The sequence below is a fragment of the Chinchilla lanigera genome, unplaced genomic scaffold, assembly GCF_000276665.1.
Source record: "Chinchilla lanigera isolate Chin_1 unplaced genomic scaffold, ChiLan1.0 scaffold00077, whole genome shotgun sequence".
NCBI classification, from domain to species: domain Eukaryota; kingdom Metazoa; phylum Chordata; class Mammalia; order Rodentia; family Chinchillidae; genus Chinchilla; species Chinchilla lanigera.
In genome coordinates this window covers 7,881,414-7,906,357 of record NW_004955478.1, presented here as the reverse complement: position 1 = coordinate 7,906,357, position 24,944 = coordinate 7,881,414, and the positions used below count along the sequence as shown (strand labels likewise).

The following is a 24,944-nucleotide window of genomic DNA, read 5'->3' as shown; positions in this document are numbered from 1 at the left end:
CCTGTTTGGAGGGATAGGAGGGTGGGACTGGGCCCGCCATGTCCCGCCCGGAGGCTCCCTCATTATCCCCTCTCTCGGCAGACTGCCCACCGCCCTTCTTTCTTCTTGCTGCCCTCAGCTCTCACCCACATCCACTTGTGGAGGTGCAGAAAGGAGAAGCCGCACTTCTGAGGCACCAGGGGAGGGTTTATTTAAGAACTGTACAAAGAACCTCGTCTTCCAGCCTGGCTCCAGGCTGGTTCCCACCTGGCCGAGGTAGGAATGGGTGTTTTAGTGTGCAGGGAAGAGGTTCCACAGGCAGGGAGAAGCCAGGCCCTGCCTGTCTGCTCTTCCTCTGCAGTGGACGGAGAACATCCAATCCAACAGGTTCCCAAGGCTCTGGGGTCCATGCCAGAGGGGCAGAGGGCTGGGAAGGGGGCGGCACAGGTACCTTTCACAGGGGGAGACAGAGTCACGGCAGGACAAGATGGAAGGCGCTGAGGCGTCCCTCCATAGACAGGGAGCAGGGAGCAGGCATGATGACTAGAAACAGGAATGGGAAGAGAGAAGCTTGTAGGAGGAGGGGAGAGGGATCCCAAGGCAGGACCTGGAGGGGCAAGAGAACAGGGCAGACAGGAAGGAAGGCTCTGGCCCGCGGGCACGTGTGCATGTGCACACATTCGTACACGTGCACGTACACATCTTGTTTGGAGGGTTTTGCTGCTTCCTGAGTTTTAATCAAACATTCACGAGAAACAAGAAGAAAAAGAAGAGGGACTTAGGCCAACAGGAGACTCAAGGCACAAGCCTTACCACACACGTCACACTCACCCACACCTTCAGGGCACGGGTCTGTTCTCTCAGATACAGGCACACCCACATGAACAGGCTGACACAGAAGACACACACACATGTGCACACTCACACACTCACCAGCCACACTCACACAGACTGCAGACGCTCCGGGGCACGCTGACACACACAGATACGAAGATACCCAGGCACACACATGCTTCCACAGACACTACAATGGTTCATACACACAGCATGAACTTGAACACACATACAGCTGTCTACTCAGGCCTACAGGCAGACACACAGCCACACACACACAGGTGACAGAACCCACAGGCCCCTGAGGAGGACTCTCAGACCCTCCCAGTTGGGCCTCTGTTCTCCAGGAGCAAAGACTGATGTCACCATGTCCAGGTCAGCGGTGCCAGGCAGCAGGCAGTTGGAAGGTGGAGCCCAAACCAGGCGAGCCATGTCTGCTGCACACCCCAGCGTCCACCCCTGTCACATGAGCTCCTCTAGAACATTCTCAGGCTCACGTTAAGCGAGAAGGATGCGTAGGCATGAAGAGATAGGCAGGGGAAAACGTGACATGGGGCTGAGGGTGGATGGGGCTGCAAGGAGCCCTGATGGTCTAACGAAGGCAGGAGCAGACAAGAAGGGAACGCACGGGATCTTCCTATCAGCGTCAGGATCCCTGATTTACCCAGGCCAGGTGTAGCCACACAGCCGGCAGGGCCTAGCCTGTATCTCACACCCCTGCTTCACAGGAAAGGTACTTTCCGAGTGGAACCCTTCCCTCTGCTCCTCTGCCGGGGTCAGTCGGGGGCTCTATCCATGGGCCTAGACATGGCCCAGGAGGAGGTTTCAGGAGTCAGCACCAGCCCAAGATCCAGTAGCCAATCAAGTTTGTGGAGCAATTTCTGGACCAGTAACACCTCCCTTCTCCAGGGAACTCCTGAGCAGGTAGGAGTGAGCGGGGAGGCTGGCTGAGTCCAGAGGCCGGCTGTCTGTACTTGCTGAGGTGAAGATGTCTGGCCTGGAGCTGGGGGCCTTGGGCCACTTCCTGGGGGAGAGGGCAGTAGCCCTTAAGACTCTGGTGACAGGAGGGCGGCCAAGCCTCCATTGTAGGCTGGCTCATCCCTACCTAGGGGGCAGAGATCCTCGTGTTCTGACCTCTCTCAGGCCAAGAGGAGGGGCAGCAGGGCCCCTGAGGAGGTCAGAGCAACCCGAAGATGAAACCACGGAGGCAGGGGCGTCAGCCCAGCTCGGGTCCCTGAGTGCAATTCCCACGCTCAAGGCCTGGGTGTCAGACCCAGCCAGCACGGCCAGCTCCCGCCCCCCACCGGGGAGCGGATGTAGTCCCAGACTCAAAGCCCTGCTCCCTCAGCCAGCACGCAGGCGCTCGGGAAGCTTTGGACCTGTGCAGAGGCTCAGCTGGCCACCTTGTCAGCCGCCTGCTAGACCAGAGACTCTTTGACCCCTGGGCGCACCGTCTGCCCTGGTGGTGGGGAGGGAGGCAGGGTGGCGTCTGAGGGGGTGATGGGCGTGAGCCCCATGGCCGGTCCGGGGTCCGCCGTGGAGCCCTCCTCCTGCCCCTGGCTCTGCACGCCGCTCTTCCCACTGCCAGGGCCGTACATCTGGCTCATGGCGTTGGCGATGAGCCCCTCCTTCTCAGGGGCTCCGTCCCCACTGCCGTCCTGGCTGTGGCGGTACATGTAGGACGCCTGCTTCACGGAGCGCTGTAGCAGGTGCCGGCGGTAGGCTCTCTGGATCTTGATGGCGCACACCTCCTCGTGCTTCCTCTTCAGGGTGGTGGTGATGGGCTCGTAGGAGACCTTAGAGGGGTTGGCGGCCATGAACTTCTCCTCCATGGTCTGCTTGAGCGCATCCATTTCCCCAGAGTCACCCAGCACCTCCTTCGTCAGGGCAAAGAGGATGTCCAGGCAGTGGATCTTGTCCCCCGGCACCATGGGCAGGTCCAGAGTGATGAGCTTGATTTTGTTGGGCTTGGCAATTTTCAGCGGTTCCTGCAGGGTGTCCACAAAGTCAGAGAGGCGGCTGTAGTCAATGAACTGCGTGGCGTCGGGGTCAAACTTCTCCCACGTCTCATAGAACATCTCGAAGTCGTCCTCGCCCAGGGGCTCACTGCTCTCCTCGGTGGCCACGTTGAAGTTCTCCAGGATGATGGCGATGTACATGTTGACCACGATGAGGAAGGAGATGATGATGTAGCTGCAGAAGAAGCAGATGCCGATGGATGGGTTGCCGCAGTCGCCCTTGATGCTGGTGCCAGGGTTCTCCAGCGTGGGGTCGCAGTCTGGGGGCCCGCTGTTGAGGATGGGGTTCAGCAGCCCGTCCCAGCCCGCCGAGGTGGTGATCTCAAAGAGGCAGATGATGCTGTTGCCAAACGTCTCAAAGTTGAACATGTCGTCAATGCCCGACTCCTTCTTGACGTAGGCAAAGTTGGACATGCCGAAGATGGAGTAGATGAACATGACCAGGAAGAGCAGCAGGCCGATGTTGAAGAGGGCGGGCAGGGACATCATGAGGGCGAAGAGCAGCGTCCGGATGCCCTTGGCCCCGCGGATCAGCCGCAGGACGCGCCCGATCCGCGCCAAGCGGATCACACGGAACAGCGTGGGTGACACGAAGTATTTCTGGATCAGGTCAGAGAGCGCCAGGCCTGCAGGGAGGAGCGGGAGCTGGGTCAGCGAGCAGGGCTCAGGGCATCGGCTGTCCTGTGAGGGGCAGGGGGGCTTCACCCTCTAAGCACAGCCCCGATGCCCCGACCGGTCAGGCTGGGCTCTCCGAGGGGCCCTTCTCTGCCCTGGTGGAGCTGGGGATGGCATACGGCAAAGCTGATGGGGTGAAGGCTGTTTGTAGGTGCCGTACACGAGACGGCGTGGCATGGGTAAGACAGTTGTGTGACGCTGGGCATGTCTCTTGTTTGCGACTCATTTCCCCTTCTGTGAAATGGGAGTGATGACAGTACCCGCTTCACAGAGTTGCTACAAACAATGAGTAAGATGATACCTGCAAAGTGCATAGCACAGTGCCAGGAATATAGCAAGTGCTCAGTAAAGGGTGGCTTACCTATTACAGCGATATGTGTGTCCATACACTTTTCAGGACTATGCAGACAGTGAGACTGTCTTATGTTTTTCACAGGACACCCAAGTGTACATCTACTGGTCAGGCCCATGTCTGTCTGTCTGCCTGTCTGTCTGTCTGTCTGTCTTTTTGGTGCCATGGGGTATTGAACCAGCCTTTTAAAAATTTTTATTTTTAATTTTGAAACAGAATCTCACTAAGTCACTAAGCTGATTCTTCTGAGCACTGGGATTACAGGCATGTGCCACCACACTTGGCTAGGTCCCTGGATCTCTCCAGGCGTGTTTGTGTGTGCGCAGGTCACAGGCTGCCTACGTGTATCTCTGTGTGTTAAGAGTGATTGGCAGGTATACACGTGTGTGTTTGGGTGTGAGTGTGCCAGGCGCGTGCAGAGAGCCTTCCTCAGTGACCCCCGTGGGCACCGCCCTGCCAGCTCACCCACAATGGACAGGATGACCACCACGAAGTCGAAGATGTTCCAGCCGACAGTGAAGTAGTACTGGCGCAGGGCGAACATCTTGAGCACACACTCCCCCGTGAAGATGATGATGAAGATCATGTTGATGTTGTACAGGATGTCCACTTTGAGCTGGCTCTGGTCATCCGTCTCCACCATCATGGTGACCATGTTGAGGCAGATGAGGATCATGATGGTGATGTCAAATACCTGTTTTGTCACGAAGTCATACACCAAGCCCTGGATCTTGTTCTGCAGCACGTGAGTGGATGCGGGGTGGAGCACAGGGTCAGCGCCGGGGCAGGATGACAGGGAGGACACAGACAGAGCTATCAGGAGTGGTGCTGGAACCGGCCACAGGCGGGGAGGGCCTGGGACACAGCGTTCTGCGGGTCCGTGGAAATCCCTCTTACTCTGACCCTCCCTAGCTTTAAATTCTCCGCTCCCCACTCACAGTCACCTCCCGTCACCCAAAGCCCCGCCTCCAGAGGCCACTAAGGGTCCCAGGAGAGGAGGTGGGTGGACACGGGTGGTGTGTGTAGGGGCAGGTGAAGGTTAAGCCAGTGACCTGAATCTGGGTGTGCACACGTGCGGCCATGACGCCCTGAGGATGGACCCTGCCCGCCCAGTGGGCAGAGCGCAGGCTGAATTTCACCCTCATAAACCCCTTGGGCAGAGCCAGGGGCAGGACACAGGAGGAGGGCCCACAGTACCTGGGGCCGTGGAATCGGCTTCTGGGGCTTCTTGGAGCCCAGCTTCTTCATGGCATTGTAGTATTTCTTCTGTTCCTCTGTCATGAAGATGTCTTTTCCTCCAAAGTACAGTGGGATAGGGCTCATAAGGTTGGGGTGAGGCCCTCCTCTGCCTCTCAGACTCCCTTACCTCAGGCACCACCTTTAAGGCAGCCCCCACCCCTGCAGAAACGCCTGGTAGGCAGGAGGAGATAACTGGGGGGGGGGGCAAAGATAGAGGGACAAAGATAGAGGGACCGGGGAGGGATTAAGGGTCCAGAGAAGGGCGGTGTGGGGGTGACAGAGGGAAAGCACCAATGCTGCCTTGAAGCCTGTGTTGGGCTGATTTCCAGCAATATCTCACGGAGCCCTTAGAATAACCCAGCAAGCTAGGCTGTAGCAATATCATTTTATGGATCAGGAAAATGAGGTCACTGGGCAAGGTCCCCTGGTGGGATCTGGAACTGGGCTGGCTGTCAGGCAGCCGGTGACCACAGGGGCTGGGGGAGGGGAAGCAGGAGACAGGGCGGGGGCGGTGGGGCCGGGGAAGGCGGGCCAGATACTCATCTTCTTCTTCTGCTGGTTGAAGTTGTCGATGATGACGCCGATGAAGAGGTTGAGGGTGAAGAAGGACCCAAAGATGATGAAGATGACGAAGTAGAGGTACATGTAGAGGTTCACCTCGTACTGCGGCTGCTCCTCCTGCTGCAGGGAATATCGGATGGGACGGAGTGAGGTGCAGACACGAGTTTCCCCCTGCTCTTCAAAGACTGTGGCCAGGCCCCCCACCCCCAGGCTGCGGGGGCTCCCAAGGAGACGGCGCGGTGGGGTAGGGATGCGGAATGTGCCGCTGTGGCACTCTCCCCCGGCTCACTCACCAGCCGCGTCTCAGCGACCCGACTCACCTCCCGGGAGTCCACGGCTGCGTACATGATGTCCATCCAGCCCTTGAAGGTGGCCTAGGAGAGGTGAAACTCACGCATGCCTCTCCCTTCCTTCCCCAGCAAGGCCCTGTCTGGGGGCGCCCCTTCCAGAACTCCACTGAGCAAGTGTCAAACAGACGAGAGAGACCTGGACGCTACCTCCGGGTCCACGGCGCTGGAGGCAAGGTGGGTGGCCCCTAATAGGACTGACAGTGGTTTCCAGTACAAGCATAGGCTGGAAGGCACCGAATCCCAGTTCTGGGCAGGGGCAGCGGGCGACACTCACCACCTGAAGGAGGGAGAGGTAGCCCAGACCGACGTTGTCATAGTTGACCTTGACGTTGAGCCAGCGGACCTGGCCGGTGTGCATGAGGCTCTCGCAGTCGGACTTGTTGTTGACCTCCGAGATCTCGAACCTCTCGGAGGTGGTGGTGTTGATGCAGTAGTAGAACTTCCCAGCAAACAAGTTGACGCCCATGATACTGAAGATGAGCCAGAAGATGAGGCAGACGAGCAGCACGTTCATGATGGAGGGGATGGCTCCCAGCAGCGCGTTCACCACCACCTGGGGACCGGCGGCTGGTCACTGCGAGGGCCCTCGGGCGCACAGCAGCCTGAGGACCTCAGGAAGGCGCTCTGGAAGGACGGCCGCTCTGAGCAAGGCCTAGCGGGGAGAAGCTGTCTGCCGGGGGAGGTGTTGGGGGTGGGGTGGGGATGGCCAGGGCTAGGGATGGGGAACTGCTGGCCTGGTGGTTGGGCAGGGTTCTCTGCTTGGCTGGAGCCATCAGGCCAGAGCGGGGGCACTGGGCTTCTCTGGAAGCAGCCCCGTCACGGGCCACCAGGCCGGAGACAAACACTCTTTCCTTGGCCCCCGTAGGAAACTCAGCCCATGTGACTCGGTCTTTGCGCACTGGCTCACATAATTAGTGACACACAGACGCATAGAAAAAGCACAGAAAAGAGGCCACCGGGGCCTCTGCAACAGCCAGACTCCAGGGCCAGCCCCCCGACTGCCCACCAGCCCTGGTCACACAGGCCCACCAAACTGTTGCAGTCTGGGGTGAGTGTGAGCATCGTCCCTTTGTGAGGATCTGTTCCGTGACCCGCTACGGTGGATGGCAGAAGCCCACGGGGCCCAGGGGAACTGTTTCTCCTTGCGCTACTTCCCAGCTGTGTGGCCACGGGCGGGTTATTTCCCCTTAGCGGGGAGGGTTTCCAAACCCAGAGGGCGGGCAGGCTCAGCCCTGCAAGGGCCTCTTGCTCAAGCAGCAGGGAGCCACTGGGTGAGCCTGCCTCTGGCCCGCAACCGGTCTGTCCCCGAGGTCCCCACGGGGTGAGTCTTGCCCCTTCCCTTCACGGGGGGGAGTTACTTCCCCTCTCAAGGGCCTGAGGGGATCTTCTCCAAACTGCCCTCAAGCTCAAGGGTACAACTCCCCCCGGGCTCACGGGGGCCAGGCTGGGGGGGGGGCACAAGCACTTTCACACCTGCTCAAGTTTCAGGCCTCCCCCCCCCCCCCCCGCAGTCTGAGGCAGGGACAGAGGGACAACCATGATCCACAGACCTGCTTGCCTTCACGCTCTTCCCAGCTGCAAGCCCTTCAGGACACTGCAGCAGCCTCTGCTGCCCCCAGTGGTGGCGGGAATGCGGCCGGTCACGGATGGGCAGCAGAGGTCTCCAGGGCCCCAGCCTGGCCAAAGCGTGTCAAGCCCTAGTGGTAGCTAGAATACAGACACGCGCCTTGTTGCCCTGTGGATGGCTGCTCCCCCCTCTGGAGCCCCCTTCAGGGGCCCCCTTAGCACCCACCCTCATGCCCTCGAATCGAGACAGTGCCCTCAAGGGACGCAGCGCCCGCAGCGTTCTCAGGGATTTGATGGGTCCCAGCTCGGAGTAGCCCAGCCAGTTGGCTACCAGGCTGATGATGGAGACCTGCAAAAGAGGGATGGGTGTGGTCAGTGAGCGCAGGACCCTTGCACTCCCTCAAGCCAGGGCCACAGCCCCCAGGAAGAGACCTGGCCTTGGGGGGGCACCTTCCTGAGCGTGCAGCTCCCTGGACCCCCTCCCTAGTGGGTGATGCTGTCTGGTGGGATAGCAGCCCTGGGACCGGCCCCAGAATCTCTGGAGTCTGCCTACCCCTCAGAGAGGTCACCAGGCAACTGGGGATGACAGTAAGTGAGAGACACCATACCCGCCTCCTGCGTGGGCCTGTACACTCATCGAAAAGGGCACGGAAATCCTCCCCACATATCGGCAGGGATCATGTGGCCCCCAGGCCTGCCTGACCCTCATGAGAAACGTGGTCTTTTATTCCTCCTCTTTGGGAGCTGTGTCTGAGAAGCAGGAAGGTGTCTTAGCAGGGACTGATGCTGATCCGGGGGTTTGACTCTCTGTGTGGCCGTGGCAGGTCCCGCCTCCCCAGGCCTGAGTTCCGGAAGCTCCACAGTCACCACAGCCTCGGGATCTGGCCCGGGGGTCAGGGCTGGCACACTCACGTCCACGATGAGGAAGTCCAGCCAGCACCAGGCGTTGGTGAAGTACACCTTGAAGCCGTACGCCACCCACTTGAGCAGCATCTCCACGATGAAAATGTAGGTGAAGACCTTATCCGCGTACTCCAGGATGGTGCGGATGACACGCCGCTGCTCGATGTAGATGTCTTCAAAGGCCTGGGGACAGCAGCACGACCCGAGGTGGCCAGGGGACCAGAGCCGGGGGCAGCAGCTACGCCCCATATCCTGCCCCATGATGCCGGTTGCCAGGGGCCTGCCATGGGAGCCGGGCTGGGGGGGCACTGCGGACGTCTCCCAGCCCTTCCCCATCACGGAGAGGGATAACTGGCCCGTGGGGAGCAGTCTCCGTTCTGTTTTCTGCTGGGACTTCCCGGTGCTACGTCTTTAGACCTGCCCCCGACCTTAGCCCCAAATCCCAGGGCCCACCCAGCCTCCCCAGTCGCCGGGGGTTACACCCGACAGCCATGGAACAAGGGGGCCTATCTGTCACTTTACGAAGCGAATGCATTCTAAATCGTATCCCGGAGGCATGGGTGAGTCCCCTTCCCGGCTCTGAGTTTGGGACTCTCTGGGCAGGAGCCCTCGGGGGGACTCCTTGCGGCCTGGGACGTGGGTCTGTCCCTGCCCTGCCCCCTGGGGAGGTGCCTACCAGGGCCCCGCTGCTGAGCAGGATCATGAAGACAATGAAAGTCTCAAACCAGTTGTGCTCAACAATCTTGAAGCAGGCCCTGCGGAGAGTCCACCACGTCTTCCCTCGGCCCTGGGAGGTGTCCACGTAGAGACAAGGGAAGCGCTGCACACAGGCTGGGGAGCAGGTCGGGCCCACGTCACGTGGCTGCCCCCTACAGCCTCCACCTCACCGCCCGCCAGGCCCAGAGCCCCTTCGTCCACATCTGGCTCCATCTGGTGCGTGGGGGGGGCTCAGGTGCCCCCTCCACAGCCCGCTCCACCCATGCCACCCCTGCCAGGGGAGGGCACAGAGGAAAGGTGCTCTGCAGCAGGCTCAGGCCCGCTGTCCCCCTTCCCCACCTCGCCCCGGCAGGTCACTCAGCTTAGCACAGGCCCAGGAGCCGGTTCATGCCCAGGGAGAGGCAGGGAAAGCAGCGTCAGGGAGGAAGGCCACCTGCTTTTGCACGGCCTCCTCTAGCCCTGGCACGGCCTGCCTCTCACAGGGACACCCAGGCCAAGTGAGGGTGCTGCGCGCTGGCTCGCCCTCACCTTCGGTGAAGCACTCCTCAGGCTGCTCCCCCTCAGGGTTCTCCTCGGCCTGCTCCTCGGGGTCCTCCTCGGGGGGCTTGTAGTCAGCAGTGCTGCAGACGGAGGAGTTCCCATCGTAGAGGGGCTGCGGCAGCTTCTGCAGGGGCCACAGGGGCACGTGACCCCTGGGCCCCAAAAGACCCTCTCCTCCTCCCGCCAGGTGGGGCAGGAGGGGCGATCAGAGGGAGAGGAGAAGGGAGTGGGGCAGGTGCACGCATTCATTCCTCCGTGCTGGGGGACCCCTGCAGAAGCCCACGGGGACAAGGCGGCCTCTGTCCTCCCCGCAGGACATGCGAGGCCTGAGAAGGGGCAACGAGGGGGTGAGGAGACGGTGCGGGCCTCAGGTGAGGGAGAGGCTGACGGGGAATCCGGGTGGGGGCGGCTGGAAGCGGCTCGGTGGGCTGGAGGCCTGGGAGAACGAAGGGGCCAGGGGAGGAAAGAGGCCTGGAAGGACTTTTGAGGATATGGAGGTGAGCAAAGGGGTCACGACGGGGCTGGGCGCCACAACCCACACAAAACAGACCCCTGGCGCCCCCAGAACCCTGGCCCTCCCACCCCGGGATCTGTTTGGCTGAAGGATCCGAAAAGGATGGAAAATTTTCCCCTACTGAGGCGCCAGTTGGGTGCCAAGGGAACTTGATCAGCGCGGGGGTGGGGCTGTTGCTCCGTCCTGGCCGGGCCTCCTCCCTCCTCCTCCTGGCGCTGCCCGCGGCTTCTCAGACCCTGCCTCCCCTCTGCAAGGAGCCCCTACCCTGCTGGGGGTGAGGCCCCCGGAGGGGACGGTGGATTGGGCGGTTTGGGGGCGGGTGTGGTGAGGGCAGCTCTGCAGCCACAGCCGTGGCCAGAAAACCAAAGATAAGGCATTCTTGTTACCAGCTGACGAAAGGGAAACTGAGGCAGTGTTCGGCTGGCCCCAGTATCCGCCCAGCCGCTTGCCTCCCCTGCGCACCTGGGCTCCCCCTTGTGCTCCGCCCAGCTCCCTTCAGAGAGATCCCACTCTCAGCCTTCCCCAGAGCTTCGGGCCTGGTGTTCTTAGCGCCTCCCCCACCGAGTTCCTCCTATCGAGGTCCAGGTCCGGTGCCAGCTGCCTGGGGTATTTATAGCTCGGCAGGCACTCGGGCCCCTGGTAAGTCACCATGCCACATATTTGGGGAGAATAAGAAGTCAAGAGCTTCCAGGACAAAGTTCACCAGGGTCCAGTGGGCCCGGCTGGGGTCAGGTTCCCATCCTGGGGCTGCGCCGCAGCTCCCTGCTGTCTTTGTCCCCAACTTCCTTTAGCCCCATAGCTCCTCCCCTCAGAGCCTCCGGGCTGGACCTGACCCGCTGGAAGGCTGGTACCAGCTCCAGGTGGGGTCTACGCGGAGGCGGATGACTGTGCAAGGACCTGAGGCTTCAAACTCAGAGGGGTTTAAGGGAGGCCTCTTAGGCGCCATGGATAAGCCGTCCTGTCCAAGAGCGCCACCTGCTGGTAAGAGGGTCAAGGCGGCGTTTTGGCCTGGTTGACCGTAACCAGTCTTTTTTTACAAAACTCTTAGCGCACAGCACCTCACGCATGCGCACATCGATGTCACGTGGTGGGCATCATCACCCCCGTTTTACACACGGAGAAACTGAGGGTGAAAGGATTTGTGACTTGCCCGAGGTCACACAAAAACTTGAAGCCAGGTTTATCTGGCCCCCAGCCCCTCTAGCCAGACTCTGGATAGGCTCACCTTGCCATCCTCAGGCTCCGAAAATGTGTCCGTTTCCTCCTCGGTGGGCATCTCCAGGTCGGACTCCTCGGAGGCAATGGGCACCTGGATGGTCAGGTAGGGGTTGTTGATGAAATTGAGGTGGTCCAGCTCGATGGTGGAGGGCGGGCCGTCGGCCAGGCCCACGTGGTTCAGGATGTGGTCGTCCTTCTTCAGATCCTTGTCCCCTTCCTCCGGGGGCGGCTCCTTCTTCTCGTCCTCGGGGGCACTCTCCCCCACCTCTCCAGCCTCTCCAGTGCCCCCGGGCTCCCCGAGGCTGAGCATTATCTCCTTGGGGCTCAGGACCTTGCCATGCAACAGCCCCAAGAGGAAGGCCTTCGCAAAGCCGATGCCCCACTTGATACGCCCGATGGCTATCTGAAGGTTGTTCATCTCCCCGTCCTCATCTGAGGCTGCCAGGCTGTCGGCGCTGAAGGAGCTCAGCAGGAGGGCCAGGAACAGGTTCAGGACCTGGCGAACAAGGCAGGGAGAGTCTCAGGCAGCCTCCGGGGCTCTGGGGTGGAGAGGGCACTGATGTTACCATCCCGCTTTGCAGATGTGGGAACTAAGGCTTGGGCTTCCGGAAGAGCTCAGCAGCCCGGGGCAGTGGCAAGCTCTGGGGAGGCGCCCTGGGTGACAAGGGGTCTTTCTGTGGCTCTGTCCTCTACCTCCGCTGTCAGGGGGTGCAGAACACAGAGCAGGGCTCAGGTCTCCCAGCCTCTAGCATGTGCTGGGCTCTTAACCGTTGAGTCTTTTTCCTGATCTGTTAAATGGGACTTCTCAGACCCCGCGCTCAGCTCTGACCCTGTTGCTCTGGAAGGGAACCTAAAATAGCAGCTATTCACCCCTTCCTCCCCTTGGGACTCCCTACCGCACCTACCCTTGGTTACCTTCTCCTCTCTACTGACGGGGACTAACGGCTACCGGTCACCCTCCGCCCATCCCCTTCCCACAATTTATTTTCCAGTGGACAGACAATTACTGAGCTCCTGACACTGAGGGGGAACAAGAGGCCTTAGGAGTCCACAGCTTAGAGAAGACAGATGTGTGATCAGACAAATACAACACTGTGGGTTTGCATGACGATAAGGTACCGGATGCACAGGCTGGCTCTGAACCCCAGTTTACTAGCTGTCTGTCCTGAGCCAAGCTGTTTCACTGCTCCATGCCTCAGTTTTCTCATCTGTTAAATGGGGATGATTTCAGCACTCCTCACACTGTTGTGACAATTAATAGATTGATATAAGAACAGCTGCCCAGGGCAGGTTGGTTGGTATTATGTGTGCAATGGAAAACTGTACCAGGTACAGTGAAGAGCATGAACTCTCGTTTTACAGATGAGGACACTGAGTCCCAGAATGGTAGAGTGATTTGCTGTGGGACAAACAGCACAGTCAGAATGAGAACCAGGCTGCCGGTCACTGGACCTTCTTAGGGGGCACAGTTTGCTTCACACTACAATGTGAATGGCATCCGCAGAGCGCCAGGGTGCGGCAGTCCTTCCTTGCACCATGCACGAGGGCCTGGATGGTGGGAGAAAGGTGGAGCTGGTTGGGGGCGGTGCCGGCCCCGTCAGCCAAAGGCGCAGCCCGGTTCTCACTCTCAGGGTGGGGGCGGGGCACCCCTGCGAATGGACGTGAGTGACCGGGGCCCTCGTGTGTGAGGCTGTGCCCTTGACCCCCCGGTTCCACGTGCCTCACTGTCTGGCTGGACCAGTGTCCTTCAAGGTCTTCTTGTCATTGTCTGGACTGTCATGCAAATACAGTATCTTTAAAGTACCATGTTCAAACCCTCTTGGACAGAGTGCGCTGGGGGGAGGTCCACACCCACACCGTGCCCTCTAGCTCCCGTTCTGCCTTGGCCCCACCCGCATTTATTAGGCTTCCTTCTCCCTCTTTTGGGGAGGAGGCATCCAGTTGCCAGAAACACATCTGAGATGGGAATTAGCTGCTCTCTGGGTCAGCAGGGTTTGCACACGGCTCCTGCCTGGGCCAGAAATAGCCTCCTCGGGCAAAGGAGGGGGGCAAAGGAGAGGAGGGAGATGGAGGTCATGTTCCCCGGGGGGCTCGGGGGTGGGGTGGGGTGCCTGTGACCCAGTCACTTCCTCTTCTCCACCATAACCCAGAGGAGGTGACCAAGTACCACAGATGCAGGGGGCACAGGTCCCCACCCTCCTTGGAAGGGTGCCCTGGTGCCCGCTGGCAGACACCTGCTTCTCTGAAGCCTGGGGAGGAGGGCGGGAGGGGACAGTGCCCAAGGAGCTGAGTGTTCCGCCTCCCTGGGCCACTGCGCTCCCTGTGAGCAAACTGGAAGAGCCACAGAGCTGGGCTGGGAGAAAATGTCTGTGTGTGTGTGTCTGTGTGTGTGTGTGTGTACACGCATGTGCAAGTGTGCACATGTGAGTGTGCCTGAGTGTGTGTGGGAGGAGCGATGGCAAACACACAGTGTGGCACAGCGGCTGCAGACTCTGGAGCCAGATCCCGTGGGTTCGAATCCTGCATTCATCACTAAGTTACCTCCCCACGCCTTTGCTTCCTCAGGTGGGAAACAGGCCAACCAGCGCCGCCCCTGTGGATGGCGGGTGGGGCCAAGTGCGCAAATACAGGCCGCACACTCAGAGTGGGGGAGAGACTGAGCAAAGGCGCAGCGCTGCCCGGGCACTGCTGATGTCGAGGCGAGCAGTGTTACCGCTGCTGCTCTCAGTGGCCGCGTGGTTACTGGAGTCACAGACCCAGGCTCCAGCCCTGGGTCGGTCCAGCTGGCGCTGGCAGCGCCTCCTTCAGGCCACGGATGCAGCGTTACCTGCCTCATAGGGTTGCTGGAAGGATTAGGGACAATACACCAAAAGCCCTGGGCACGGGGACTGGCGCATGGCAAAGGCCTAAAACTGACACAGAAGCATTTTGCCAGTGGCAAGGACCATTGCCTCCCTTCCGTGCCCCCAGCAAGGGCATCTCCCCAATTTTAGGAGCTACCAATGTTATTACAGCAATTTTTAACACAGAGCCGCTTGCCTGGAGTATCTCCCCTCTGCTGGCCTCGGGTACCAAGTGCCTTGCTAAGCACCGAGCCGTGCATCATGCAATCCTCACGGCCACTCCCGGTCAGCGTCCCAAGAATTAGCATCCCCATTCTCCAGGTGAGAAAACCAAGGCCCACAAGGCTAGATTTCTTGCTCAAGTTCTCCCAGTGAGCAAGTGGCAAAAACATTTCTGAGTATCCACCACAGAGACAGAAACCCTCTATAAATTCTTTATACCCCCAGACTTCTGCTCAGAGCCTGGCCCGAAGTTCAGCCTCAGCACCTTCCCCATCTCTCCACTCCTCAGGTGCCACCGTGTCAGGGACAGCGAGCCCGGGCCCTCTTCTCTAGCTGCCCCACGTCTCCTCCTTCAGCCGAGGTGACCCCCCCGCCCCCCGCTGCCCCTGCCCCCAGCCGGAGCTCAGCGATATCTGAGAAGCGCTGACCCAGCAGCCCGAGGATTCCACAGGCCCTTGCGGAGCGTGGGGACTTCCATGTGTTCCACCCCCCGTTGCCCAGGCCAGTGCTGGCTACCGCGGGGCAGCTGGGTCCGGTGCTCCAGGGCGCCAACAGGAGCGACTCCCCAACTCCCACCCCACAAAGAGGAAGGGCCAGGGTCGGCATGGTCAGGAGAGACACATCCATGGCGCCAGCCACAAAAGTGCCAGCCGGGGGACCCCGGCGCCTGTCCCCACCTCGCGCTCGCCTCTCCTGTGGAGCAGAGCCTCACACACCACGCCCCGCGCCACAGAGAGGGGCAGAACGGGCGGAGCTCTGGATGTCATCTCTGCGTTCTCCCAACCCTGGAGACCTCCTTCTTTTTTCCAGAGCCTGGGCTCACAAACCCAGGTCAGAGGAGGGTGAGAGGGTAGGAGAAAACCAAGAGACTCAGGGCCCAGTCGCACCCCACACTGTGACTTTCTGTGTACTCGTACGGCCAGGCTTCCTAGCACCTTCATGAAGTACTATTAGTTTTCATTTTTTATTTTTTGCTTTTCTGAGACAGGGTCTTGCTGCATGGCCCAGGTGGGCCTTGAACTCAACCATTCTCCTGTCTCAGCCTCCTGAGTGCTGGAATTGCAGGTGTGCTCCATCACCCCGGGCTCATGGGCACCTGTTGTTTTTCTCCTATGTGACAGTTAGAAATTCCCACCTGGCTAGAGATAGCCATGGGTTCAGGCTGACAGCTCCAATGCAAGCGGGGATTGTCATGCAGTTCTGTCTTATTCATCACCGTGTTACTTTCCTCAACGTACTACCTACCTAAGGCTTGATTCCCAAGGCCACGCCTGGAGTTTGTCTGGAATGCAGATTCCCAGGCTCTGGCCTAGAGCTGCTGAATCAGATTCTCTGGAGGTGGGACCAGGAATCCATGTTTTAAGAAATTCCAGATGATTTTTTTTTTTTTTTAAATCTTTTTGAGACAGGGTCTCGCTATGCAGTTCGGGCTGACTTCGAGCTCACTTTGTAGCCAAGGCTGGCTTCGAACTCAAACTCGATCTCGAAGTGATCCTCCCGCCTCAGCCTCCCAGGTGCTGAGATTACAGCCATGCCCCACCATACCTGTCTTAACTCCGGGTGATTCTTAAGCAGTTTTATGTAAATTGCCATTGGGAGGGGGGTGGGGAGTAGAAAATAATCAAATGCCAGCAATTTCCTATGGTTTTACCTACTAGGAATAAGACCCTCAAACGCAGTCTGATGGAAAGGCGGGAGAGGGGCTGCACACACCTTGTACACTTCTTGGGCGAAGGTGGGGAAGCCAGCTGGCCAGGGGCACTCACCACCAGGTTGCCGATGACCATGACCATGAGGAAGACGGTGAGGCACATGGCCTGGCCAGCCACCTCCATGCAGTCCCACATGGTCTCGATCCACTCCCCGCACAGGATGCGGAAGACGATGAGGAAGGAGTGGAAGAAGTCATGCATGTGCCAGCGGGGCAGGCTGCAGTCCGCGGCGATCTTACACACGCACTCCTTGTAGCTCTTGCCGAACAGCTGCATGCCCACCACGGCGAAGATGAACACGATGATGGCCAGCACCAGTGTCAGGTTGCCCAGGGCCCCCACTGAGTTGCCGATGATCTTGATGAGCATGTTGAGCGTGGGCCAGGACTTAGCCAATTTGAAGACCCGGAGCTGGGGAGAGCAAGGCTACCTAAGGCCCGGGGACTCCCTGAGCCAAAGCCTCGGGAGAAACAACAATTTGGAAGAGCCTCAAGCTCTACTCTCTGGGTGGTCTGAAGCCTCAGTTGGCCTCTGGTAAATGGGGCCATTTATACCCTACCGCCCCTGCTGCCGAGGTGCTTAAAAAAGTCTCTCTCTGTAAAGGACACAGACTAACGCATTTACAAGTGAGACTGCATGTCAGGATTTGCTTTAACACACTCCCCTGTCACCAGTAAAAACAGTAGAGGGTGAAAGAGAAACTGTAGAACAGTGATAACTGTTGGAGCTGGGTGGTAGGTACTTCTAGCTTTTGTCTATATTTTTTCATACACATGAAAGGTTTCATCACAAAGTTTTAAAAAATAATGTACCTAATCCTTATGGGCTAGAGGAAAGACTAGCTCTGAGGTCCCAGGTGGACATTAATGAGCTGCTGAGCCTCTGTTTTCAGGCCTGTGAGGTAGCACTGGAGTCCCGGCTGTGCTGCTGCCCAGGTCATCCAGTGTCAGCTCCTGGGACTTTCAGCCTGGTACCCGATAGGAGGGGGCCTCCCTTTCACCTTGTTTACAGATTAGAAAGATGCACACAGGCCAAGTGGTACGCACAGGCCAGAGAGGCTCATCTCCAGCCCTGTGGCTTCTTGGGGTTTTCCTCCCACCTCCTTCTTAGCCCCTGGCCCCGTGGGTCTCTCATACCAGGCGGAAGGAGCGGAGCACAGACAGCCCCTGCACGTTGGCCAGGCCCAGCTCCACCAGGCTGAGGGTGACAATGATACTGTCGAAGATGTTCCAGCCCTGCTGGAAATACTGGTAGGGGTCCAAGGCGATCAGCTTCAGCACCATCTCCGCGGTGAAGATGCCCGTGAAGACCTGCGGGTGGGTGGGGCCCTGTCACCGCGCCTCAGGAAGCACAGCGCCTTAGGAGTCTCCCACCCTCTGACACCTTTTGGCAGAGGCTTTGGAAAGTAGGGGGGAAGTGGTCCAGGGCAGTGAGCGAGGCGGGGGGTGGAACCCATGGCCCATGTGTATGTATCTGAGTGTCAGATGCCAGGCCCATGCCATACGCAGAGGTAGCCACAATGCAGTGACCACGGGCAAGTCGCTTAACTTCATGGGTCCTTGACCCAGGCACCGTATTCAACATTCCTGGTGCACACCCTGGTCTACGCTGTGACCCTCATCGGTATCCTCATCTCTACAAAGGTGGGAGGGATTATCACGCTTGTTTCATCGCTCACGGAGGTCCGCAGCCAGGTCTCGGCCTCTCTGCACAGTTCCCAGGCTGCAGGCTCTTGCCTCTGTACCCCGAGCCTCTCTCCTGGGTCCAGTCCGAGAACCTAACCCACCTCAGTGGACTCAGGGCAGGGCAGGGGCCCAAAGGGACAGAACTGGTGAGAAGAGCCGCCTCGCTGATTCTGGGGGTTGCCCAGCCTCTGAGAGCTCCGTGGGCATGACCCCCATCGTGCAGGCACCAGCTGCCCTGGGGTCACAGTGAGCCTGGGCACATGCTGAGCCCTCCCAGGAGCTGTGCCTGGCCATGGCAGGCGCCCAGACTGCCGCATAGTGGGGGCAGGGAGTGGGCAGGCGGTGGGCCCTGCCCGTCATGCACACTGCAGCAGCTGTGCCCCGAGTCCAGAGCACGCCCTTGGCCTCCGGGGCCAGCCTGGCCATGGCCACGCCGGGCATCCGTGAGATAAATATGCCTGCCTCGAGGGCTGGAGAGTCCAGAGCCTGACTTTTGTGCCCCCCGTCACGTCTCGGTCCTGCCCCAGTCCCATCTTACTCTCCCGAGCTTGCCTCTCCCTTGGGGGTGGGGGAGCATCGCGCCCAGCTGCCATGCTGAAAAACTGCAAAGGGGCTTGGGAAGGGTGGGGTGGGGCTGGAGGAGGCGGCGGCTTTTCCTTTGTCAGGCTCCGCCGGGGCTGGCAACGAGGTGATAATGCTCCTAACGGCCGGGATAAGCGAGCGGATCAGTGCATGTCAACAATAGCCGAGCAGCAAAGGGCTGGAGCAGGGAGTGGCCTGGCCGGGCTGGAGATGGGGGACACCGCCCCCTGGGGGCTGGCGTGAGCTGGGGCCTCCTGGACGTGGGTGCCTGTGGGTACGTCAGGACCCTGGGTCCCCTTCAGGCCTGTGACAACCTACAAGAGTGGAGAAACCTCTCACCCACCCCCACCCGGTCCCCATGGGCCCGCCTCCCCACCCCCATCTCCAGAGCTGGCTTGAATCGCAGCCGCCCAAGAGACCAGCACCTCAGCTCATGCCCTCTGCCCTCAAAAACCCTAAAGCCCCAACTCCATGTCTCACAGTCCCCTGCACGCTTTCTCCCTCGTACACTCACCCCCTCAGATGCTGGGAGCCCCAGCTGTCCCCACGCCCTCTGTGGGGCTCTGAATTTGTGCACAGCCCGGGCAGCCCCGCCGGCTCCTGCTGCTTCATGCCACCCTGCCCCCACACCGCCACTCTCTCCTCTCGTCGCCCCCCTACCAGGTTGCCCACGGAGAGCACGTTGTCGAACTGCTCTGTCATGGGGTAGTGCTCCATGGCCATGAAGAGCGTGTTGAGCACGATGCAGATGGTGATGCCCAGGTCCACGAAGGGGTCCATGACGATCAGGTAGACGATGCGTTTGAACTTCACCCAGGGCGCGCAGCAGTTCCATATGAGCACCGTGTGCGCGCACTTGTACCACCACGGCGGGCACTTCTGGTGGGCCTCTTCCAGCTCTAGGAGCAGGGTTGGGACAGGAGCCTGCTAAGAACTTCTCTACCCAGCCCTCTGCTCCCTCCTTCCACGCTCCACCTCTCAGCATCCCAGCTGCCAGCACAGCCTGTGCTGTGGTTTAGCTGCAAAGAGTCCCCGAAAGACTCACTATTGAGGGGTGGATCCCCAGTGCAGCAGTGTTCAGGGGTGAAGCTGCGAGAGGTGACCGGATCAGGAGGCCACCAACCTCACCGGTGGGCTAGGCCTTTGACGAGCCCTTTAGCTCAGTGGGCGGTTAGGAGGTGGAAGTAGGTCGTGGACAGGGTGTGTGCGCCTTTGAAGGGCACATCTGCTTCCTGGCCCCTGACTTTCTGCCTTTCCCCTGGCTCTCTGCCTCCGGCTGCCCTGAGGTGAGGAGCTTTGCTCTGTCACGATTCTGTCTCTCCTCAGGCACACAGCAACGGGACCAGCCAAGATGGATGGAAGCCTCTGAAACTGTGAGCTAAGATAAGTCCCGCCTCATGGGGGTAGGTACCTCAGAACTCAAGAGGCTGAGGCAAGAGGGTAGCGAGTTCAAGGACTGCACCCTGGACTACAGAGTGAGACCCTGTCTCAACCAACCAACCTTCCAACCAAAAAAACCAAAAAACAACACTCTCCTCTTAAGTTGCTCATGTCAGGTATTTTATCCCAGTGAGGGAAAGTTTTTTTTTTATTTTGGTTTTTTTCAGGTACCGGGAATCGAACTCATGACCTCGTGCTTGCCAGGCAGGCGCTGTGCCACTGAGCTAAATCCCCAGCCCCCAATGATTAATTTTGTTAATATATTGTTCTAAGAAGATATAGAATTTTTGTTTGTTTGTTTGTTTGTTTATTTTTTTCTGGTACTGGGAATCGAACTCATGACGTTGTGCTTGCCAGGCAGGCGCTGCGCCACTGAGCTAAATCCCCAGCCCCCCAGTGAGGGAAAGTTAACACAGTTTATTCCAAATCCCATTGCCTTCATTGTACTCCCTTCCCTATCAGCTCCACTCACACAACCTTGCGCCTTCAAGTCCTGGCCCTCTGGGCCTTGCATCTCACAAGCCCGCCCTCTAGAAGGCCTTCTCCAAGCCCCTCTCAGTGTCACGGCAAGGCCTGTCCCCACAATCCCCCACATGCCCACGCTGACCCTGCCCTGGTAGCCAAGCCCTTCCAAGGGCCTCCTCTCTGGAAGCCTTACCCAGGCCCTGCTGTGATGGGCTCCTTCACGCCCCGCCTACTTGGCACACCACACAAAGCCCTACGTGGTGAGCTCTGGCTCACTGGGATCGCGGCCAGCTTCCAACGGCTGGGATCCTGGCAGGAGAGAAGCCCTGACTCTGGCTGGGTTCCAGAGGCCTCAAGCAAAGGAGGGAGCTCGCACTAGGGGGTCAGGTCTCAGACTCACAAGCTTCTTGGGAGCAGACCGAGAGCCCCCTGAAGATTGTCTCTCCCCTCTGCCAGTGTTGCCAGCTCCTCCAGACTGTCCCTAGCCAGACCCCCTCCTTTCTTTCCAGAGGGGCTTTCTGGAAACTCCCCGTTTTCCTCCCCCGGAAGCCGTGGGCTGTCAGGACCGTGGGATGCGGCTGCTCCTCTACCTGGCTGCTTTGGCTTCTGGGAGTGGCCTAGCCTAGGCTTGGTCTCGTTGACTTGATCACCAGGGAGTTATAAGGTGAATACTATTAGCGCCACCCACTCTGTAGGCAAAGAAAAGGGACTGGAATGGGGGGCAGCCTCATGGACACTGTGGGTGTGACCCCACCCCTGCCCAGGACGCGGAAAACTGCGCCTTCGCAAAGATTGGCAGTGAATCTAATCTGACGGTGCCCTCGCCCGCCTCCAGCCCCACCGCCATGATACCGAGGTGACCCAGTGTCTGAGGCCTAGAGCTTCTCATACAGACAGACCCCGGCAAGGGCGGGGGTGAGGGGCCAGGGTGACTTGGAACATTCTCTGGCAGGGCACACAACCGCCTGAATGCACCGTGCAAGGCTGGGTAAGATGGTGCCCGGGAGGGGTCTGCAAAGTCCTGAAGGTCCCCCAACTCCCGGTTTTCGACCCAAGGCAAGCTGGCCTGGTGAGGGGCCGGATCGCTCCTCCAGGTCAGAGCTCCTTTCTGCTGTCCTCCCTGTGTCCTGTTTCCTGTCTTTTCCCCACCTTTCATAGCTCACTCTTCCCTCCCTTGCTCCCTCCTTCCTGACCCCCATCAGTACACCCAGCTATCTCTTTCCCTCGGCCATCTTTCCATCTCTCAGCCCATCCATCCCTCTGCCTACCCACCCTTCCTCCGCCACGGTACCCTTGCTCTCTTCCTGGGACTTGGGGGTGATACTGGGCATGCAGGTAGCTTGTGATTCTACCTAGGCCACTGAACGTTTGACTTTCAACTTTTACCCAAAGAACACTGCGGGAGCAGCAGGCTCTCCAGTTTCCGGAACAGCCAGCCTTCCTGGTTAGTATTATTAGCCTGTCCTTCCCCATTGCCTTGGCAGCCCCCAAGGCCCTCCCGGAAGCCCCTAGTTCTTACAGCCGCCTGGCCTTACAGTCAGAACTGGGCCAGGTTAAGACAGCACTATATTTATCACAGTTCATTTCTTCGATGCCAATATTAAGTTACTGCTCTCCTGAAGCTGGGTCTAGCCAGACGCCATCTACCTCTAAGGAGGCTGAGTGGCCTGGGGGGCAGGACAGGCAGAGTAGAAGGATTTGGGGTGCAGGGCACTCACCTTCCATAGCATCTGAGATGGCGCTGTCTGCACTGCAGCTCGGTCTCGGCGGCCCCTTCTCCCCAGACGTGTCCAGGCTGCCATTGCAGTCTTTGCCAGGAGCCAGGTCTCCATCTGCCTCCCCACCTTCCAGAGCCTGCGCGGCCTTGGCCTGTGGGGGGATAGCTGTGAGGTCCAGCCCTGAGTCAGGGGACGGACTCATGGACTCTCAGAGCCTCTTGCAGAGTCCTTCAGGACGACAGCGCCGTTCCTGGCTTGTGCAGGTGGGGAAGGGCTTCAGTGGGATCAGGTGACAAGGTAGGGACCAAGTGACTGAGAACCTTCATCCCTGAAGACCCTCAACTCTCTGAGGCCCTGACTGACTCTACACCTCGTGAGACTGAGAAAATGGGCAACTGTTCCCTGCAGTTGCATGGGGACCTGCGTCTCCCTCAGCCAGGGCCTGTAAAGAAGCACAAAGCCATAGGTCTTTAAGCTGGAGGACCCTTCAGTTTTCATGACTCTAGATTCCTTAGTACTGCTGAGGAAACTGAGGCACAAAGCAGAGAAGCACAGTACAGTGGACCCTTGACTTATGACCTCAACTCGCTCCCGAGGGCTGGCTGTGACTCAAGTTGTCCGCTGAAGGCTCAGCTCCTCTACACAGCCGTCAGAGTCCCTGTCCTGTATACAGGCGGACCTCAGTGTCCTCAGAGAGACCTTGGCCCAGGACTCCTCAATTGTGTGGTTCACAGGAGAGGACGCTGTAATGTTCCTTCCAGAGCTCTTCAAGGGTTAACTCTGTATCTGAGACCACCCGGAGGCACAGGCAGCTGGTACTCGGGTTGTAAGTCAAGACTCTGGTTGTAAAACTAAAATTCCGGTCATAACCCAAGTTGTTCATGTGTCAGGCCGTTGTAACTCGAGGGTCCGCTGTACTGCCTGGATGGCACCATTCCACCAAAGCCCCCAGCCTGGGACCTCCTCTTTCCCCCATCCCATGCTTCCCTGTCGCCCTCAGTCTACCCAGGAGAACCCAGTGGCCAAGCACCCCAGGCCCAGGGCCGGGGGCGTGTCTCGGTCCTTAGCCCCGCCCCATGGTCATACCTTCTCCAGCTCCTCCTGTTGCTTTTTGAATTTCTCAAGCATCTGCTGAAACTCCTCCTCTTTCTCCTGATCTTCGGCTAAGGTGGCCTCGTTCTGCTCAGCATACGCCATGGCCACCACTGCCAGGATCAGATTGATGAGATAGAAGGAGCCCAGGAAGATGATGACCACGAAGAAGATCATGTAGGTCTTGCCGGCTGCTCGGAGAGTCTGGAGGTGGGGAAAGAAGGAGGGAGGGGATCCCATGGCACCTACTGACCCCACCGCACACTCATCACCCAGTGAAGAGGATCCCTTACAGAGCCTGAGGAGCTGAGTGCTTTTGAAGCAGGCTAGGGCACATTCTGCAGAATTTTAAAAGGTATACCTCAGACCTAGGCATTCCTGGTGTCCTAGGCATTCCTGCTCAAAGAGCCCAAGGACTCCAGCTAGGCATCTTGAGATCTAGGGTAGAGCATGGTGAACACTGGCTTTGGGAACAGCTTGAATCCTACCTTTGTCTCGGAGCCTGGTACCTAGTGAGTGCTCAACAAATAGTAGCTATTACTATCACTGCAGTTATTGTTAACATCATGGCCGGGCGTGGTGGTGCACGCCACCCTGGAAGGATGGTACCAGTACTCGGGAGGTTGAGGCAGGAGGATCGTTTTTGAGTTCAAGACCAGCCTGGGCTACAAAGTGAGCTTGAGGCCAGTCTGAACTGCATAGCAAGACCCTGTCTCAAAAAAAAGAAAAACAAGAAAAAAATGTCGTGGATGTTAGAAGGGGTCAGAAGGCACTCAACCTGCCTGCCCTGTAAACACCAGGCATTAAATATAGGCATCCCTTGGTATCTACTGGGATGGGTTCCAGCAGCCCCTTGGATATAAAAATCTGCAAAGGCTCAAGTCCCTTATATCAAATGATGCTGTATTTGTGTCTAAACTAGGCACATCCTCCCTACACCTTAAATCATTTCTAGATTACTTATGTAATGTGATGTAAGTGCTAGGGAAATAGCTGTTATACTGTACTATATACTGTACTATTCAGGGAATAATGACCCCAAAAGTCTGCACATGCTCCATACAGACAGTTCTTTTCTTCTCAGATACTTTCAATCCACAGTTGGTTGACTCTATCCATGGGGACAGAGGGAGGGTCAGCTGCAACTGTGTTTGGTCAGAGTTGAGGCTTTCATATTCCTTTTCTGAAGCTGAGTTTCCAAGCTGCCCTGCTGGTTTCTGTGAGACCTGGGGTTCCTGGGTCCGGCCTGTGCCTGCCTCAGACCTCAGCTCATAAGCAAAGATGGGGAAAGCGGAGAAGCAGTGACTTGGCTCGGGGCAGGTGGCGGGCGTCAGAGGTCTCCGAAAGGTGGTAGGAACGTTAGTGGGGTTTGGGAGAGGAGACGGCCCAGCTGGGGGCTTGGCCATCCGGGGAGGCTCTATGAGGCCCTGAGGAGACACCGGGGACAGGGCAGGGTAGCTGTGGGTGGGAGGGCAGGGTAGGGCAGCTGTACCAGCTGGAAGAGGTTCTCCCAGTAATCCTGTGTCATGAGGCGGAAGAGGGCCAGGAAGGCCCAGCTGAAGGTGTCGTAGCTGGTGTAGCCATAGTTGGGGTTGCGCCCGGCCTTCATGCACTCATAACCCTCGGGGCAGTGCCTGGGGATAGGATGGGGGCTGGCTTTAGCTATGGCGGACTCCAGCCGGAGGACACACGGGGACCTCAAGGGAAAAATACCCTCAA

General features: G+C 58.7%; 1 protein-coding gene across 2 annotated transcripts in view; it reads right to left on the bottom strand.

Moving 5' to 3' along the window:
• Positions 1-165: 165 nt before the first annotated feature.
• The window catches only part of Scn4a (sodium channel, voltage gated, type IV alpha subunit), a 44,608-nt gene continuing 19,829 nt past the window's right edge, over positions 166-24,944 (bottom strand). Inside the window, exons 8-24 of one of the 2 annotated variants that reach the window (XM_013503233.1) lie at positions 24,718-24,859; positions 23,220-23,429; positions 22,134-22,284; positions 19,171-19,409; positions 17,380-17,553; positions 16,298-16,654; positions 11,474-11,962; positions 9,723-9,858; positions 9,154-9,308; positions 8,487-8,660; positions 7,801-7,923; positions 6,283-6,561; positions 5,979-6,032; positions 5,641-5,778; positions 5,056-5,160; positions 4,324-4,594; positions 166-3,457 (exon numbers count right to left, since the gene is read on the bottom strand). In XM_013503233.1, the coding sequence (XP_013358687.1) occupies positions 2,232-3,457; positions 4,324-4,594; positions 5,056-5,160; positions 5,641-5,778; positions 5,979-6,032; positions 6,283-6,561; positions 7,801-7,923; positions 8,487-8,660; positions 9,154-9,308; positions 9,723-9,858; positions 11,474-11,962; positions 16,298-16,654; positions 17,380-17,553; positions 19,171-19,409; positions 22,134-22,284; positions 23,220-23,429; positions 24,718-24,859 (4,423 nt within the window). In that variant the 3' untranslated portion in view covers positions 166-2,231. The remainder of the gene's footprint in view (positions 3,458-4,323; positions 4,595-5,055; positions 5,161-5,640; positions 5,779-5,978; positions 6,033-6,282; positions 6,562-7,800; positions 7,924-8,486; positions 8,661-9,153; positions 9,309-9,722; positions 9,859-11,473; positions 11,963-16,297; positions 16,655-17,379; positions 17,554-19,170; positions 19,410-22,133; positions 22,285-23,219; positions 23,430-24,717; positions 24,860-24,944) is intronic. The other variant, XM_005402177.2, reaches the window with a different exon arrangement.